General features: G+C 36.2%; 1 protein-coding gene across 1 annotated transcript in view; it reads left to right on the top strand.

Moving 5' to 3' along the window:
* fras1 (Fraser extracellular matrix complex subunit 1) overlaps positions 1–18,998 on the top strand; it is a 242,457-nt gene that overhangs the window by 74,710 nt on the left and 148,749 nt on the right. Inside the window, exons 3-9 of the mRNA XM_016669157.1 lie at positions 2,015–2,122; positions 6,335–6,427; positions 11,355–11,514; positions 12,805–12,938; positions 14,090–14,173; positions 17,423–17,524; positions 18,764–18,955. Of these exons, the coding sequence (XP_016524643.1) occupies positions 2,015–2,122; positions 6,335–6,427; positions 11,355–11,514; positions 12,805–12,938; positions 14,090–14,173; positions 17,423–17,524; positions 18,764–18,955 (873 nt within the window). The remainder of the gene's footprint in view (positions 1–2,014; positions 2,123–6,334; positions 6,428–11,354; positions 11,515–12,804; positions 12,939–14,089; positions 14,174–17,422; positions 17,525–18,763; positions 18,956–18,998) is intronic.

Genomic DNA, 18,998 nt, shown 5'->3' with positions numbered 1-18,998 from the left:
GAATACTAGGAGAAAGAAGTTGGAGGTTTTAGGATGTCCAAGAATGTTTTTTATATATTTGTTAAAACTGTCACCATGTTGTGACTGTATAATATGAGACAGATAATATGTGAAAAGATCAATCTCCTCTCTCTTCCCTGAGCTATCATTGTCATATTGTTGATTAAATGCACAACAAAAAGAACCAATAAGAGCCAGAAGGTGAGTCTTAGCGCTGCCAATTAATCTTGTTTTTCACTAAAAGTACATTAAGACATGCAAATAAACAATTCCATTTCTTTCTTAAATTCAAAACAAGCATTCCTTTTGTGTACTCTTGATTGTTTGATACTTTGATATTTCTAACACCAACATGTGAAAAGCTCAGCACTTTATGCTTGACTTAGCATCAGTAATGTGTAGCAAAATGTGCTTAATAGGAGATTATTTTTACTGACCTTAAACCAGGTTGAGCTAAAACCAAGATATAAATATGCTTATATTTAGATCTTAAATATTTTTCTACAGTTTTGGCTTGATTATTACTCTAAGTATGTTTTTATTTGGCCTTTTTTAGTCTTTATATTTGGTTAACAACTAATCAAATACTAAATTAGTTGAATTGATTAATCACGATTAATCAGTTTAATCGTTTCAGCTCCTAGTTAATTTCAGTACATTACAATGCAACTGAAAGGTCAAATGCTCAACAAGTTGTAACTGCGCAGGGCAACAATACATGAAACTATGAATGAACATATTTACTCAAACAAAGTGAAAGTGGGAGAACTGAACATTATTTGTTAAAACTATTTGACTGTAAACTTTAACCTGTAGGCTGCGCCTGTATGGTTTTTGTGTTTTGTATTCTGGAATTATTTCTCTTACCTGGTTCTGTTTTTTTCTATAAATAAAATCTGACTTTATTTTTTCTCTGTCAGATTCTCAGTTTTTCTTATTTTTATTTTTGACAGGAACTTTGCAGAACTTTTTATTGGACTTCCAAAGTCTGGAATTTGGTGTATAGTTACCAAATCAACCTTTTGTGTCTATCTAAACTAGTCTTTTGTTTGTTTTGTTGAGGTTCTGTTTATTTTTCATTAACTTATCGGTTGGGTTTTCTGATGCAGTCAGGCTGCTGAGCTCCGACTTTAAGACTTAAGGGATTTTCCGTCGACTAGTGAAAACAAATAATCCCGTTGGTAGTTTCCCTTCCCTGCTGGTGTTTGTTTGCAGCCGTTTTTGACCCTTTCACATTTCCGTTTGTAAATGTTAAGCCTCGAGGTTAAAGCCAGACGTCCTTTAACAGATCTGCTGCGTGTCAGCCACGAACGGACACGAACGCCACGGCTCATTCCTGTCATGAGCGGGACATTAATCATTCTTCTGAATCAGATTCATGGTCTGGGTGATGATATATTTCAGCATATGCGGGCACTGGAATATTGATTTAGTTTTGGCTTTAAGCTATTCATAAGACATTGTCAGCCAGGTGGGATTAGCTACTACGACCAGCAGGCATGTTAAAGTGAGCAAAGCAGAAATCTGCATACTCTGCCTCATTGGTTTGTCTCTGTCTCACTGGCTGCGAGACTTAACAGCGATAATGCAGTTTTACTCTGCTTGAAGCAGGAATCAACACTGTTTTGTTCTTTTTTTAATAAAAAAAATTATGTTTTATTTTATAAACATTGCTAAAACTGTCACTATGTTGGGAGACTATATCTGGAAAAATGCACCTCTCCATGTCAAAAATAACCAATCAGAGCCAGGAGGTGTGTCTTAATGCTGTCAATCACCCCCGTGTACTGCTAAATGTGCTAATGGTGGAGAAACAACTTACTATTCCAGGAAAAGTACAATATATTGTGCAGCTCTATTGTCAAAAGACACATTAGAAATATTACTACTGCCAAAAGTGTTTACCTCGCTGCAACATTCCTCAAGAGCTTTGATTTAAAGAAAAACAAAAGCTCTTTGCTTTCACAAATAATAATTAGTTGACTAATAGTTGTTTTCATGTTTGTCTCTACAGAACAACTCATCATGGCGGCCCGAGGCGTGTCAGGAGTGTACCTGCTACAGCGACGTTTCCATCTGCAGGCCGGTCCACTGCCCAAACCCCCAGTGTGACTTCCAAAGGGTGAGCACTTCAAACCGACAGGCTTTTCCATTGTTGTTTGTTTAAAAAGAACAAAAGAAATGTCTTGAGAATTTAGGAAATCCTCTATTTTGTGATGCATTTGGAAGACAGACAGTATCTAAATGTCTGAATAAATCTCCTTCAATCTTTTTAAGTGCCTTTCTAGATCTGACAAATGATTATCTTTGTGCTTCTTTTAACTGCTAGTGGCCTTGATGCATGAAGTCTTCAATTATCCTATTCTTACATAAAGCAGACGATCTTGTAATATTTAAAGTGGTTCTCCAGACTTTAAAAAGGTCTTTGAAGGCATTTCTTTGACAGGGGACGTCTCAAGTCTTTGTTGGACTTCTTTGTTTGTAAAGACAAGATTTCAGATGTTCCACTGCACAAACACAATATCTTAAATATGTTTGTTCCAGTTTCTAGTGCAAATATTGTAGTGCACCTGAAATAAGACATAAGTAACTTACAAGTAACGATTTAGAAACATACAGGAGCTTGTTTTAAGTCAATAATTCATTAATATTGATTAAAAGTAGTTCCACTGTCAGATTATTTCACTTATGACACTTTTCCCACATTATAAGTGAAATAATCTGACTGGAAACTAGACCAAAAATACTTTGTGAAATCTTGTAGTTTTGCAGTGTGCTATTCTTCTAGAGGATTTGTTTTATTTATTTATTCTTGTGCTTCACCAGTTAATTTTATTCTCATGTTTTGAAAAACAATCTTTACAACTTTATATCCTGACTGAGTTAAAGGATTAGACCAGGGGTCAGCAACGTTTTCAAACCAAAAAGCAATTTTTTCCCCTCATTACTAATATTTTAAATAGTTTATGAACACCTGCTGTAATAATAGTTTATTTTCTATTTAAAAACTATACATATTTATTTGTGATTTTGTTTTTTTAGGACAAAAATTAAGTACAATTTTTACAAGAAGGCAATAAAACTTGAAGTAATTGTTCCAAATAAATGGAAAATGAAAAACATTTTTTTTTTTTTTACATGTTACTATTTTAACAAGTTTTTTAGGTCTTCAACATGTTTGGCCAAAGTTGCAGCTGTTTGTTGCAGACCCTTGGATTAGACTGATGAAAAGACCTTTTAAACTCCTGATGAGCCGCGTATTGACCAACACTACTGGTCAATACGCTGCAAAATTGACGGGAATATTGATCAAAACACATCTGTAATAAAACAAAAAATCTTTACAGAAATAAAAAGTTTCTGATCTGAAATGTTTGCAATGCTTTCCTATTTATGTGTCTTATGTCTTTTCTCAGCATGGAGCATTTTGTGCAGCAGGTTGCAGCTTTAGTCACATTTAGCCCCATTGAATCAAGTTTCATTTCAGCTGGAACTCCCTGAAAACATATTTTAAAAACAGTTATCTCCAAACTCCATCTATTCCTCTTTTCCATCCCATTTTTTTCCCTAAATGAGATTTTAAACATGAAGCCTGCAGTGATGGCTTCAGATATGATCCCCACGCTGAGTTAAGGCAACAATCAATGTCTGATGGATTCCACTCTGCTGGCTGGCAAAGCGGCGCTAATTAAAAATTAGTCATCATGCTCAGCAACCCGTGTACCCCCACCATTAAGAAAGCTCTTTAAATCTGACTCCCCGTCACCCAAACCGATAAAACTGTGGAGATCGAATCATCTGCCAGGCTCAGAATAAATGCCTTTCTTTTAAAATCCCCTTCTTGGGTATTTGAGGTCACATTTATCTTACTTTTTCTGTTCTCTGCAAACTGACCTTTCTGTGGAGCATCTGCAGATTGTTTAGTGCTGGTTTAATAGTTATTTGAAGCAACCTGTCAAGTGAAAAACATTTTTTACACCCTGGGGCTTACTCTGGACATTACAGATAAAAGAGAGACATACATTTATCAAAAAAAGTACATTTGATATTTATCATCAGAAAAATACATCAAAAGTTGTGTAACTTTTTTCTGTGCAAGAGAAATGTAGAATTTTGTCTGGTTGACCTTTTAGGTAGGCATGTGAAGACACTTGCAGTAATATATTCATAAAAAGATAAACAATTATGAGTTTCTCTAAATCTTGATGGGATATCAGACCTTTATTCCTGAAAATGTTCTTCAGGTGATAAAAGACCGACTTTGTAATCGTCTTTATGTGTTTCTGAATGTTCAGGTCAAAGTCCATCACTAGACCCAGATGATAAAATTTTGTTTCTGTTCAGCTGGAGAAAGTTATGTAATTGATTTGTTGTCAACATCTGTTCAGAGCATGGAGTCGACTGGTGACATCATAATGTAGAGCTGTGAAACTTCTGCGTATTTATGGTAACTAATCTTATTTGTTACAACCTGAGAAAGTGGGAGCATGTAGCTATTAAATAACAGAGGCCCCAGGTAGGAACCTTGTGGTACCCCAGGTGACTTCTGCCTATTTAATGAGAAGTTCCCTCTTGTTTGTTGGGTAAGACTCAACCCAGTTAAATGTGACCTTTTATGCTTTTTTAAATAGGCTAAGATAGGTATATTAGTTATACAAAACATAAATATTGTTATTTTTTGTGCACAAAATCATTCTTAGATGATGAAATTTCAGTCTGATCAGTTCTGTCTAGAATTAACTTTTCTTAGGGCCTCCTATCACTTTATATCAAAATAAGCTGTTGCTGACCCCAAATCAACATTTACACTTGCATGGGATAATGGCTGCAAACAGATTTTGAAAAGCAGAAGTGGAGCCTCCTACACAACCAACAAGAATACAGCAAGTGGTTTCTGGATGATAAGTCAGCAACAAAACCTTGTCTTTTCCAGCAGCCATTGTACAGTGGCAAAACCAGCTGATCAAACATGCCGGAACTCAAATTGGGTTGCTAGGTAACGAGGCTGGCCTTGGCAGGGGTTGCTAGGTAACGACGGAATCTCGAGGTTTTTGAAAGAGCTCTTTAGAAAAGACAAAAAAAAATCTACTTATTGCCAAAAGCTGCTTGGTGTTCTTTTTTTAAGGCCTGTTTTTAGAAGCAGTTGATGCCCAAATGGAACAAGTGACTCTTGCATCATAGTTCCCCTTTATGTACCAGAATCAGAGACTCTTACCCAACTCTCCAGTCGTTTCATCAATATTTCATGGTCAACAAGTGTCACAAGCTGCACTGTGATTCTTCCACCATCTGTGTTTATGTGGATGACATTGAACACTTTTACGTCAAGGCGGCTGAAAAATTGTTTAACTGTTGAAACACAACTTTTTCTACGACCTTGCAGATTAATGAAAGGTTGGAGGTTGGCCTGTAATTCTGCAGCAGTGATTTGTCCACTACATGAAACTACATTTAGTTTTTGTTAGTGGTTTGATAAGTGCTGTTTTTCATACTTGGGGAAAATGAGTTTAATATTTGAATCAGGTCTGGCCTTAAAGAATATCGGAAGTCGCTAATAAAATCCTGACTGCTGCATCCGTAGTTAGTGAGTTTATATAAAAACGCTTGGTTTATATTAGGTGTTGTAATTTACTACTAAAAGGATAACGCATTAGATGAAATATATGGATGATGGATGCTGAGCTGTGAGGTGCATTTTAACACTGATCTGTTACCGACCGCGCTTCTCCTTTTCCATTCATGCAGTAGATTTTTATTGTGCTTGTTCAGAAACAATTTGCCTTCTGCTGCAGTCCATGTATATCTCCCTCCCCCCCCTTTTCAATTAACACAATACAGCTGTTGAAGCTCCGTGGGGATGTTTATTTTCACCTTCCTGAAATTGTATTTCTTCCTATCACTTTTTCTGTCCCTTACCATTTTTATCCCGATAAACAACGCCTAAACTACCGAAGCCCGGCTGTTGCTGCTTTCTCATTTGATTCCTGCCACACTTTCCGCCCTCAATTACCGCGTGAAAACAGAGCCCAAAAAAAAAAAAAAAAACATAAATAAATAAATAAATAAATAAATAAAAAGTCCAGCCTGGTGTATTGTAATATTTGTTGCACGTCTGCACATGTTGTGTATCTTATATATTCATTACTATCGGAACCTCTTGGCAGTTAATAACCATGGAAATAGACGTGCTGAATTTGATGTGCTTTGTATTCGTGTGGGTTATTTATTTTCCCTTCCTGACTCCGGGTTGCTGTGTGTGTGTGTGCGCGCGTGTGTGCGTGTGTGTGGTCAGGCTCAGCTTATATTCATGTTTTTGTGTGTTTTCATCTTGCAGGGTGAATTTCTGAGGATTCCTGCCAACAAGTGCTGTCCAGAGTGCGTCTCCTCATCCCAGGACTCCTGCCAGTACGAAGGAGTTACTTACGGGGTGAGTAGAGTCAAAAAGTGTTGCTGTTCTCTGATATCTTTCAGCCCGTTTAGAGCTAATAAACACACCTACACCTGTTGCAAATTAGCAATGCATCAGTTAATTGTATGATAAATTAAAAACACCTCAAATTTGTGGCTGCCACATAAAATAATCTGAATAAATACTTTTCTCCTTACATGTTTATTACAGAATTAATCAATTTACCAGCAGCTTTTATTACAGCTTATGGTGATCATTTTTTATCAGTTTAGCTCAAATAATTTCTGACTTTTCCTATTTTAAAATAACGTCGCCTCCGGGTAGAAAGACTGTTCGGAAAGAATTGCTTTCTGAGTTGGGGCAAAAAGTCTGACCTCAACCTTATCCAATACTTCTGGGATGACCTTTAGGGTCAAATGTGGGATGCTAACAGCAGCAGCTGGACGCCAATAAGCCTGAAAGGAGAAAAACGGCTTATAAGTACCGGTGGATATTAGCTTTCTGGCTTTCTTGGAGTTCGGCTTTTTCCTCAGTGTGTTCTCTGTAAAATATTTCTAATATTACTCAGAAATGTCTTTTCGAGGTAGTAAGGACTGTAATTTCACTCTAAAATTGGAAAGTTGGCCTGGATGGACCAATTTTAACATCAGTGGTCTGTGCGAATATTAACTCATTTTTTCCCCGTTTTTTCCCTGGCTTCAAGTACAAAGAACATTTTTTTCTTCCTGTAAAATCACATAAATGATGATGTGTAAATGAAAAGGGAACAGAATAGATTTATTGAAGGATAGGTAATGAACAGCATTTCAGTCATCTGTGCACAATTTTAAGGTTTTATCACGGATTATTTACTTTTCTGGATTCACGTCTGGACTTGGACATGCTTTAATCCAAAGAGAAGGATGTTCAAAGTGCGGCCTGTGGGCCATTTACGGCTCACTGAAGGATTTAGTGCGGCCCCAAACACGACCTCAACTCTAGAATGGAGTAAATGTGGTGCACAAGTTGCTGTAGATGGACAATTTTTCATCTTGTAGGGAAGTTTTTTGTCAAATAAATCACATCCTGTTTTAATAAAAATGAAGTACAAAAATAGATTGCCAATAATTAACGATGTTTCTGCTTTCGTCTTAGCTTTAGAGTAACCACAAACATCAACCCACTTTTACTCAAACGCAAATCATCTGCAGCCCAAAAATGAAAAATAATCAATCTCATGCAGTTTGAAAATGTCTGACAATAACAAAATCCTACTATGATTAACAGATCCATTTTCCACAAGTTTGATTTAAATCAAACTTTACATTTTTAGTTTATTATTGAGCAGATAAAATAAAAAAGGCACAAAAAGTTAGTTTTAAAGGGGCAGTATTTCTGTTGTGGTGACTTCCTGAAAGCAGAGTGTCAGAAAGAGCAGGAGGCCCAATTTCAGGACGTTGAATCTGGAAGTCATGTTTGATATATGAAGGTAATATAATTACTGAATTGTGCTATAAAATGATACTTTATGGATGGAAAACACATAATACTGTCACTTTAAAATAACTTTTGTGGCCCCAAAGTGCTTTCAACTTAATAATTTGGCAAAAAGTTTGGACATCATTGATCTAAAGCATATTAACCCACTGTGTTTATGGGATTTTTTAGCTTTATCAATACATTCTCCCACAAATTTGAGGATATTTATGATCTTAATGTGGCTCAAAATGAAAATGCGGCAAACCCAACTAATTTTTTCCCAATTTTTATTTGGTAATTCTGTGTCGTAAAAAGGGGGGTTGTTATGTTCTTTCCACATCTCAATTATGCTGCATTTTGTGTTGGTTTATTACTAAAACTATTGTCCAACATACTGGTGATTCTTTTCTGCAAGAAAATACCACAAAACATCAAAAATGTGTCAGCTGCAAGTCTCTCCATTTCCAGCTTCAAGCCTCTGTCTAATAAAGCCTTCTTTTATTCATTCACCAATGGAAGCAGAATTGTGTTTTGATACATTTTCTGACATTACTGGCATTTTTCTTCATAAAAAACTTGTTTCCTGAGACTTTTCCAGCTCTCTCCTCACACAGAAGCATCACTCCCTTGTTTATCTTCAATCAAGTGTCCTTCAGCTTTTGGCAGCCAATTTAGACAGTACAAGTTCTCAAGAGAAGCAAGTCTTTTTCTTGGCAGGGCTTACAGAGTCTGCTGGCATCGCAGTGAAGTGGCGCTTCACATGGATCTGGGCGGCTGGGGGAGGAGTTGTGCTCACAAGTCATGGCTTTTTTGAGAATTTAATCTTTTTCCACCAAAGAACTGTGAATATTTTTAAGCTGCTGCAACTCATGAACCCGAGTCGGTTGTTGGAAACTATTTTGCAGACATCAAAAGACTTGACTCCATTAATTGTATTTTAAGCTCTAAATGATTTTTCAAACTGAACTTGAATGTTTACTAAAGTGTTGTCGCTTGCTGGTTTTATTTTAGCACATGTACAAAATTTAAATGTTCAGCGGTGAAGGAAAAACCTGACAGTTTGTTGGTTATTTAAGGAGACAGAGCTTCTAGGAATGGCATTCAATATAAACTCACAGATTAATTCCAGTGTGTTTTATATAGTTCTGTCTATCAGATAATTAAATGTATGATTTATATGGAGCTAAATTAAGGCCATAAAGTTTGTTTAAAAGAAAAAAAAAGAAATAGTTGGAAATTGAAACACCATTTTGAACCTGCGAAAAACACTTGAATTACAAAATTAGTTTTTTATTTTATTTATTTATTTTTTGAGTTTTGAAACTTATTTTCAGGTTTTAAACTTTAAGCTTCAAATTTGTATTCTCAGTTTTAAAACTATTTTTTTCAGATTCAAAATATTTTTTCTGTTTCAAATATATTTTTTTCTTCATTTTCAATATTTCTTCTGTTGAACAAACTTTATGCCCCCAATTTAGTTCCATAGTTTTAGTAATTGTGAATCATAAATCACTTGGGGGGTTTTCCCCATAATATTTGAGGTTTTTTTTTAACTTCTTCTTGTCTCTTTTTTATGCAATGACTGTTTCTTTGCTTTTAATTCATGTTTTCATGGTTTGTTTGTTTGTTTGTTTGTTCTACTATTTAATGTGGTTTAATTAATGTAATTTAAAAAGGGGAAGAACTAGTACATCACCCTCGTATTGATACAGTAGCAGATGAAATGCGTGAAATTAACTTGTGGATTTTATCTAGTGCCCATAGTTTTCTCATTCATAGAAATGATTAAATTTGAGATTTATGAATGTGTAAGACCTGCAGAGGTATATAAAGCCAAGATTTCATATTAAAAGGAAGTCCAGGAAAAGTCATAATTTTTGCTGTTAGCCGCTAGCTAGCATAGTTTAGTTTTAGCCCAAGGCAGTTGAGATAACTGTTGAGGCTCAGCTCAAATTTAAATTAGACATCTGCTTTTCATGTTCACACTTTCCTTTAATCTGTCTTTTTCTGCTTTTTAACTTGTCTCATCTTTTATTTTCAGCCTTTAGCACTTCTATGTCTGACTGGGAGTTATCTCCAATTTTAATTCAGCTTCACAAAGATTCCTGTCCTCAGTGTCATTCTCCCTTCATTGTTTCTCCTTCGTTGTACATTTACCTCTAAATTATGATAGACGACATTATTCAAAATCCTTTAAAAAGAAACAACTGGTATGTAGAAATTAATAAATACGAAATTGAACTTGTGGATATAATGTATAAAGCTCTGTCTATCACTAAAGAGATTAAATCTGCAGATTGGGTGGCAGAGCTTTCAGTTTCAAGTTGCTTATTCTCTGGAATCTGTTCAAAAAGCTTTAAATTTAATTTTACTGCTTTATTAATAATTGTTTTATCTTGCTTTGTACCCAAATCTATTTTTATTCATTAGCAAGTTTTTTACTCTAACTTTTGTTTGATTAAATTGCTGTATAAACAAATTAAACATAATTAAACTCAATTTTGCCTTGTTACAGCTCATCTAAGGTGTTTGTTCAGGAAATATTGGTTATTAAAATGACCTCAAGGGGAGGCCTGGGTGATAAACCGAAAATTAACTGACACAAAAATTTATGAGAATGACTGATGTAATTTTTCAGGTTATTAAAAGTTGAAAGAGAAGTAGTTTTTCTCCCTTTTTTTGGCTATGCTGTGGTAGGCTCCGTTCATGTCCCTTTAAGACGCTGCGCTACGTTTACAGTTGGTAATCATGTGACTTCACCCCAGCCAATCAGTAACGAGAAGTGAAAGAGACGACGGTGAGATTGAGAAAATGGCGGAAATGTGAAATGTTGAAGCTCATTCAATTAAAAAAAAATAAAAAAATTGCGTCAATCATTTGGCAACATTTTTGGCTTCAGCAAGGACATTGGAAGTTAAGTTATGTTAAACTTATTTTACACTTAATTTCTGAGCACGAAAAGTAAAAAAAAAAAATTAAGATCAATCCTTTCTGGAAAGAAACGTGGAAATTTCAAAAAGTGAAAATCTTTGACTTTCTGAAATCTTTTGAGCTTGAAAAGTCAGACATTTTTGGTTTTTGAAACCCAGAAATATCCAGTTTTCCCTGAAAATTTCTTAGATTAATACTTCCAGTCAACTGTAAGCTAACTGGAAGCCGGTAGGCAGTGGAAATCTGGAAGGTAACTCGCAAGCAGTGGCGAGGAATTTTCATTGGAGAAGAAATAAGTAAAAANCAGAAAATTTCTTAGACTTTATATTTTTATAATGTTTTGGCGGGAATTTACCGTTCCCAATACCCCATTGTATTTACCCACTCTATCCTTCCTACCCACTCAGTTTTCTCATCTGTCACTCAGGCTTAGAGCGTTTCTTCTCCTCAGCCTGCTTCGTCTCGCTGTCTCTTCTCCTTCTTGTCTTATTTCTGCCGTAGGTTTGATTTCTCCATGTAATTGTTTTTTTTTTCTTTGTTTGTTTGCTTCCCACAGCACGACAGCCAGTGGAGTCCCTCTCCCTGCTCGGTGTGTGTTTGCTCCAAAGGGAGTGTGTCCTGCCACGCCCGGCCCTGCCCACAAGTCACCTGTTCGCCGGACCAGACCCCGTTCATCGCAGCTGGGGATTGCTGCCCCAAGTGCGGCAGTAATGGAGGTGAGAGCTGCTTCAGATCTCCCTGTGCAGGAAGACTTTAATACAGACCGCATTTGTTATAGATTGTTTTTAATAAAGCATTTATTGTTCTGCAGAGATATTGTACAGGCTGTATATTTTGAATTATTGGTGTTTTGAGAAATTGCAGATTTAATCTTCTAATTTCTGACAATTACAAGTTACAGAATATTTTAAGCTTAATATTAACAACATTGACATTTAGACAATGGAACCTTTATAATGAGTTAGTGGTGGAACAATGATACAGCTCTATAAATTCAGGAAGTAATCTTAATATTCATCTGTATTCAATGAGTATTCTTAAAATATATAATAAATGTCTTAGTTTGCTTTGAATCTATTTCAAGTTGATACGATGATTTAAACTTAGCATAAAATGATAAAACATTACTTTAAAATAGTTTGCCCCTCTACTTTTGAAAAAAATTACCTTCTGTTTAACTTAACCTTAAAAATATTCAAAATAAAATATACATTTTCTATTCTGTGTATCTGTATGAGAGTGATGTTAAGTGAAATTAAAATATCTTCAAATATCATTTGAAATTATTCTATTAGCTATTTTGACAAATAATTGGAAAACAAATTTGCTGCATTCTGCAGATTTTTACTTTAAACTTCAGCTGAACCTTTAGTGAAACAAGACATTTTTCCCATTTTGTAAACTAAAATCTTCACTGGCAGATTATTTAGCTTATAATTAGCAGTTTTTCTTCAATCTTAAGGAATAATTGATTTAATTCGAGCTACTATTTCATCCTGAAAAGTTACTTCTAAGTACATTTAGTTTTATTTTATGACTAAAATAGAAATTAGACCAAAATTAAGATTTTGTGTTTTTGCACTAAAACATCTGGAAAATGTAAAATTCAGACTAAATACATATTTTTTTCAGCCGGATTTCTTTCAGAGATGGATATTGTTTTTGTTGCACATCTTGAAATTCCAGAATTTGTTATTTTTTCACTGATTTTGTGATAATTTTTGTGATAATAATTTTAAATTCATATCCTTGGACACCATATTTATGAGGTGATTAACCACGTACAGACATGACGTTCCACCAGATCTTCAGATTCGTGCTGAAATGTTAATATTGGATCTAATGATGTCTTGGAGAGACAATGATTTATCTCGCCGTTTAGCAGCTAATTAGCTAATCCTCTTTGTTTCCTGACTCTAAATCACAGATCGTACAGGAAAGTAATACTCTTCACCTGGCGGCCATCTTTGCTATTGACTCATTTAGTTTTTGTTGGTGCGTGTCAGAGTCTTGCTCCTGGCAGGGTGTGGGCTACAGGGACGGAGAGGAGTGGGAGCCCGGCTTGTGTACCAGATGTGTGTGCAGCAGTGGGAAGGCCCAGTGTTCGGTGGTGGAGTGTCAGCAAGTGGCCTGCAGACCAGTGAGTTTCATCTCAAACACACTTCCAGTGTTTTCATCTTTTAGTCTGTGTCTGTCCTGCTCAGTTATTTGAATTCAGTAGATTATTGCTGACTGATGCTGAAATTTAGACAAAGAGATGAGAGGAAGGTCAAAATTATTAGATAAAATAGCCATGATAAAAAGAAAGTTTAAGGTTTATGGTGTTTTTCACACTTTCCTTGTTTAATAAACTAAATCTACATCAAAATAGAAACGCTTTCTATGAGAAACTAATCACTTTGATTTTGTTTCCAGAGGAATAAAGAATTAAAACAGCAGCTATTTTCTATAAATTAAATGTATTTAAGCTACTGATTATCAGCATTTCCATTACAGCTGTAGTACTGGTTGTTTGTTGGTCTGGGACGTACTGGGATGTGTGTGTTGGCACAATCCCAAGATGTTGCCAAAACTTTCTTAAAGAGACACAGATTCAATTACAAGGCATTAATTTACAAAGTAAATTTTAATTTAAGTCATGTAATATTTTTATATCAACTGAAGGTCTATAAAATGACACTATGTGGCTGAGAAACACATAATACTTTCCCTTTAAATGAACCACAAAGTTTCTAGATATTGTCCCTTAGACGGATGAGGCCAGAGTGGAGACAGACATGCGATCAGTATCAATAGATGATACAGCTGATAGATTAATCAATTTGTGGAATATTTGCTGAACTCTGATCCAGAACCGCAAGGCATTCTGGGGGGTGTAGGCAGAGGAAAAGCTTTAGTTGCTCAACTACTAACTCACTCTTTCTTTGGTTGCCTAGCAACAGCCTGGTGGGTAACAAGCCTTTCAGGTTCCCTCTCGGCTTTGGTTACCTAGCAACAACCCGCTGAGTAACTGGCACAGCAGCAGTTTCAGGTTCCCCCACTTTGCCTCCTAACTGCTTAAAAATAAATAAAAAAAACAATGTGAAATAAAAACTATGGTGAAAACAGGAAATTTGGTTGTACTTTAGATATTTAAAACAAACAAAAATAAAGGACCAATAATTATCGACATGGACTGATATGAGAGATTTATTTCATGGCACGTTAGCCCGGTGTTTCATCCTGCTCTGACTCAGAACCTGTTAAAGGAGTTTTCTCTGTTTCACCTGTTCTGTTTCCCTCCTCTTCCAGCATGAGAACCTGGTGATCCAGCCAGGCCAATGCTGTCCCCAGTGCGTGTCCAACCCTTGTCTCTCTGCTGGAACTCAATACCAGGTGGGCTGAAAGCTTCAGTCCGTCCTCTTTACTCGCTGTTTGTTTCCACCTGCTGTGTTTTCAGCGCCGTGCAGACTCTGATCTCTCACTTTGATCACATCGTGCATCCCTCTTTATTCTGCGCTTGGATCTTTAAATACACACATGCTCTCAGCTTCAGAAGGAATAATGTGATCATTGATATTTCATGTATATCAGCCAATTTATTCAGCGGAGTATTAAAGTTTTAGAAAAGAAAATATTTTCTAGCTTGTTTGTTGACAAAGTACAGAAATGTGCAGGCATCTAAATAAAACAATTATTAAGTTTTATTCAATTACATTTATTGATCCCAAAGGGAAATTAAACGTTGTTGTGCCTCGTCTTTATTCAGATTCATCAGTAGTGATGGCTGTTGGCAGGAAAGATCTCCAGTAGCAGTCTGTATGACAACAAATTTGAAGAAGCCTCTGACTGAAGACATCAAGTCTCATGAAGAGTGAAATACTCACTGGACACAATTAGTAATTTTTTTCCCCACATAAAACCTCCATAAATAATTCAGTGAATTAATTTTTCACCTACTAACAAAACATGAATATTTAAATGAAACAGAGTGCTCTAATTTTCTCTAATCTTTGTGAAATAATTGAACAGGCACAAATTAGATTTACTTTTTGAAAATAACCTCTAAACAGGTATTTCTGCATTAAAACAGTTTTTCTATTGATCTGTTGGGATATTCTAGTCTAATGTTGCATTTTTAGTGGCTGAAAAACACAATTAGCAGGAATAACGGCTTGAAAACATCAGTATTTAATTAATTTATATGACATTTCACTTTTAGTGACGAGAGTTACTAAAATAAATTAACTTCTCAATAGTATTTTAATTTATTGAGATGCACTGGTAGATGTAAAATGTAATGTGTTTGCTTTATTAAAAGAAACAAAGTTTCTTAATTTTAGTGTTTGTCCTTTTGTTTGTTCATGAGTTTTAACTGGAATAATATAGTTTTAATGTAGTTTCTCTCCTCTATTTTTTTTATTAAAACAATGATTTTTAAAAGTCTTTTTTGCAGTTAGCACAAAATTTTAAAAAAGTCTGTATTAGTGCTTTCTTTTAATTTAACTTGTTAAATACAGATACCGTTTTGCTCTGTTACTCGCGGTGTGTAAATGAAGAGCGATTCACTGAATGTTAAAACAACGTTCAGGTTGAATATAAATTATTATTCTGAGCTCTTTTGATCCGTTTGTTCAGGTGAGAATTTAAATCCTCCTGGAAGGTCATAAATCACTCAGAGATGATTGATGTTCAAACAGCTTCTCTGGGTTTTGATGTCTTAAACACTGAAATCATTTGCATTCTCCGAGCCCTGGGTCAATATTTAATTCAGCCGTTTAACTTTAAAGAGAAATTAAATTGGAATTAAATCTGACGTCTGCAGGACGGCGACCTCAATTTAAACTGGATTATAAAATTGAGACCTGAAACTCACCAGATATGAAGCACAAAAAGAAGTTACTTGATTTACATATTCATTTAATTGGAGATGTTCAGAGCTTGTGGTATTGTTTTATGACAACTCTGTTTTAAGCTTCTCCACAACTTTCTCCTTGCTGTGTTTCTTGGTTTAATGTTTGCTAACAACAAACATTCATAAAATGCAAAAACATTAAATCTTACCAAGTATTTTTGGTCTATTTTCTAGTGGAAATGTCTTAGCTCACTTGAAATAAAGCTAAACTAACTTACAAGTAACTTTTCAACAAGATATTAATTAAATCAAATAAAATTTTATTTATATGGCACATTTCACAAAGATCCACCCTGGGAAGGATTACATTTTTCCAAGTGCTGTCATTACACATCAAAACGTTGGTCAATGTTTCATTTGTTATGGAAGAAAAGTAGCTCTAAACATCAGGATTTTAGTCCAGATTTAAAGGAACTCATTGTTTCAACTGTTTTACATTTTTCTGGAAGTTTGCTGCAGATTTGTGGTGCATAGACGTCAATAATCCCTTAATATTGATGAAAAAGTTCCAGTTCAATTAGCAGATTATTTAACTTTTAACATGGGAGAAATGTTTTGTTAGAAGTGGATGATTTTAGTACATTTTCCTTCAGTATTAAGGAATTAGTGAGTTAAAACAAACTCCTATATTTTGCTGAAAAATTACTTGTATGTTAGTTTTGTCTTATTTCAAGTGCACTAAGATATTTGCAGTAGAAACTAATCCCAAGTTGGTAAGATTTTGTGTTTTTTCAGTGTAAGGTTCTTAACTTTATCCAGCACAACAGAGATTTCTGTGTCTGAAAATCTTAGCAAAAACATTTCTAATTTTCTTTCCATCTCATGTTTATGCTAAACTTTGTCTGAAGCTTGTTGAGTCTGAAATGGTAAAATGTGAAAAAGTTAAAGGAAATAAAAACGTTTGCAGTCCTTTCTGACGTTGTCTGCTATTTTTACTTGTAGCCAAGCTTTTAAGAAGTCTGGGAATAACTCAGAGTTTGAGCTGGAAGCATAAACAGCAGCTGAAATGTCCATGTCTGGGTAAACTGACAGCTCGTTCTGGAGACGCTCCTGACCTGGAGGAGACCCTGCAGCAGACCCAGAACTCGCTGCAGGGATTATATTTATCGCCGCTGGCCTAGGAATAACTCAGGCGGGTCTGGAGATCGTCTCTGTCTGTGTTCGCCTGCTGGATCTGTGTCTTGGATTAATGGAGTTAATGGACAGATAAGCCAGTACACAGCCAAAATTAAAGCCTTAAAATGTCCTAAATTCATTAGAAAACAATGTAAGTTAAATACGTTAATCTCTAGAGATTCACAGATCCGATATTAATCTGTATCAGTCCGATATCGTAAGAAAATCTAGATTTGTATTGCTGACAATGTGCCCGATTTATAGGGGTGGATCTATTCAGTCTAATTCTATGCTTTGTGCTTTGAGTGACTAACATAATAGTTTTTAAAAGTCTTAATTTGGTGAACATTTTTACAAAGCAGAATCTCACTAATTAACCTTTTGCACATTTATTTATTATTATTCTTGCCTCCCTTCTTCTTCTTCCAGCCTAAAACAGAGGATTTGTTTGACATTTTGGTGCCGGCTGTGTGTTTGAACCGCTCCTCCCTCCCAGGACGCCCCTGGTTTTCTGTCTCGCCCTCAGAGGAACAAAGCTCCCTGGATTTCAATCGGCTTTTGGTGTCGCACTCGAGTTTGGAGCAATCTAAATGTGCGTCTGTGTCTCCCTGCAGCACGGGGAGCAGTGGCAGAAGGACGCCTGCACTACATGCGTGTGCGACCGGGGTCAGTCGAAATGTCACGCAGACACCTGTCGGCCAGCCGTCTGCGACAAGGTGAGCAATCACGCACGCACACACACACACTCTTCAGAAGAAAACGAGGAGTCTTGAAGTCTAACTTAAAACAGAAAGTCTTGAAGCTGAAATGTAGATGTGTACATCAGGGAGGTTTGCATAATATTCCCAAAACGGAGGCGAGTTCCCACAGTGCAACTCTGTAAACAGTTTTACAGCAACACAGCATGACAAGTGCAATTACTTATACAAACACACACACACGCACGCGCACACACACACTCTTCAGAAGAAAACGAGGAGTCTTGAAGTCTAACTTAAAACAGAAAGTCTTGAAGCTGAAATGTAGATGTGTACATCAGGGAGGTTTGCATAATATTCCCAAAACGGAGGCGAGTTCCCACAGTGCAACTCTGTAAACAGTTTTACAGCAACACAGCATGACAAGTGCAATTACTTATACAAACACACACACACACACACGCACGCGCGCGCACACACACGCGCCTACACTTAAACACACGATGCATGCACAAAATATTCATGCAGCCTGACATTTAATTCTTAATTGCATGCAAATTTCATCTTACAGCTTCTTTAGTGCGCTGGAACTGTTGGTGGTGGAATCACAGGGGAGCATAAAAAACAATACACACACGCACACACGCACATGCACACACACATCAAAACATTAAATGGCTGCATAAGTGCATACTCATACCTTTAATGTGGATTAGGTAACAGATCTGAATCCCAACTGTTTATAATCTTAATGCTTATCTGAAACATTAGTTGTTCTTATTATTTTATCTAAAGACTGACTTGGAGGTTTGGTGGAAATATAGGATTATAAAATAAAAAGGCAGTTTGTGAAACATTTGGGGAGTTTGAAGAGAAGGAGGTACGCTTTGTCTGCTTGGTTGGAGTAGAGATGCTGCTCCTCTGAGTTGTTTGGGTTTCTGGTCAGGCTTCCTCTGAACAACCCAAGATCCTAATAATAAATTAAATAACTTCTAAACCAGGTGTATGTGGAGAAGCAGCTGGAAAACGTAAGAACAAAGAAAAACAAGACAGAAACCAAAACATGAATCTTTTAGAAAAAAATAAATAAATAAAAGTATCCATCTAAATCTGGTCTCTTGCCTGATGGGCCCAGCTGTGTTTCTGTGACGAAGCAACAAGAAACCTTTTAGCCTCTCGTCTTCCCTGAAAACAGGCGGAAAAAAGAAACATTTCTCTGAGTTTTCCTTCTCCTCTAATGGATCCGTTTCCATGCAGGGTCTGACCAAAGTGAGGCGCGCCGGTCGGTGCTGCGACGAATGTGCTCCTGCCAAAGGAAGCTGCCTGTACGAGGGTGAGGTGCGTTACCATGGAGACATGTGGAACGGCACCGGCTGCGAGTTCTGCGCCTGTAACCGGGGCCAAGTGGTCTGTCGGAAGGCCGAGTGCGGCCATGTTGGATGTCCACAGGTGAGTCCGTCCATCCGTCCGTCCATGCAACCAACCAACCAAC

The sequence above is a fragment of the Poecilia formosa genome, unplaced genomic scaffold (genome assembly GCF_000485575.1).
Source record: "Poecilia formosa unplaced genomic scaffold, Poecilia_formosa-5.1.2 Scaffold20, whole genome shotgun sequence".
NCBI lineage: Eukaryota > Metazoa > Chordata > Actinopteri > Cyprinodontiformes > Poeciliidae > Poecilia > Poecilia formosa.
The sequence above is the reverse complement of the archived record's forward strand: the minus strand, read 5'-3'. Positions and strand labels throughout refer to the sequence as shown.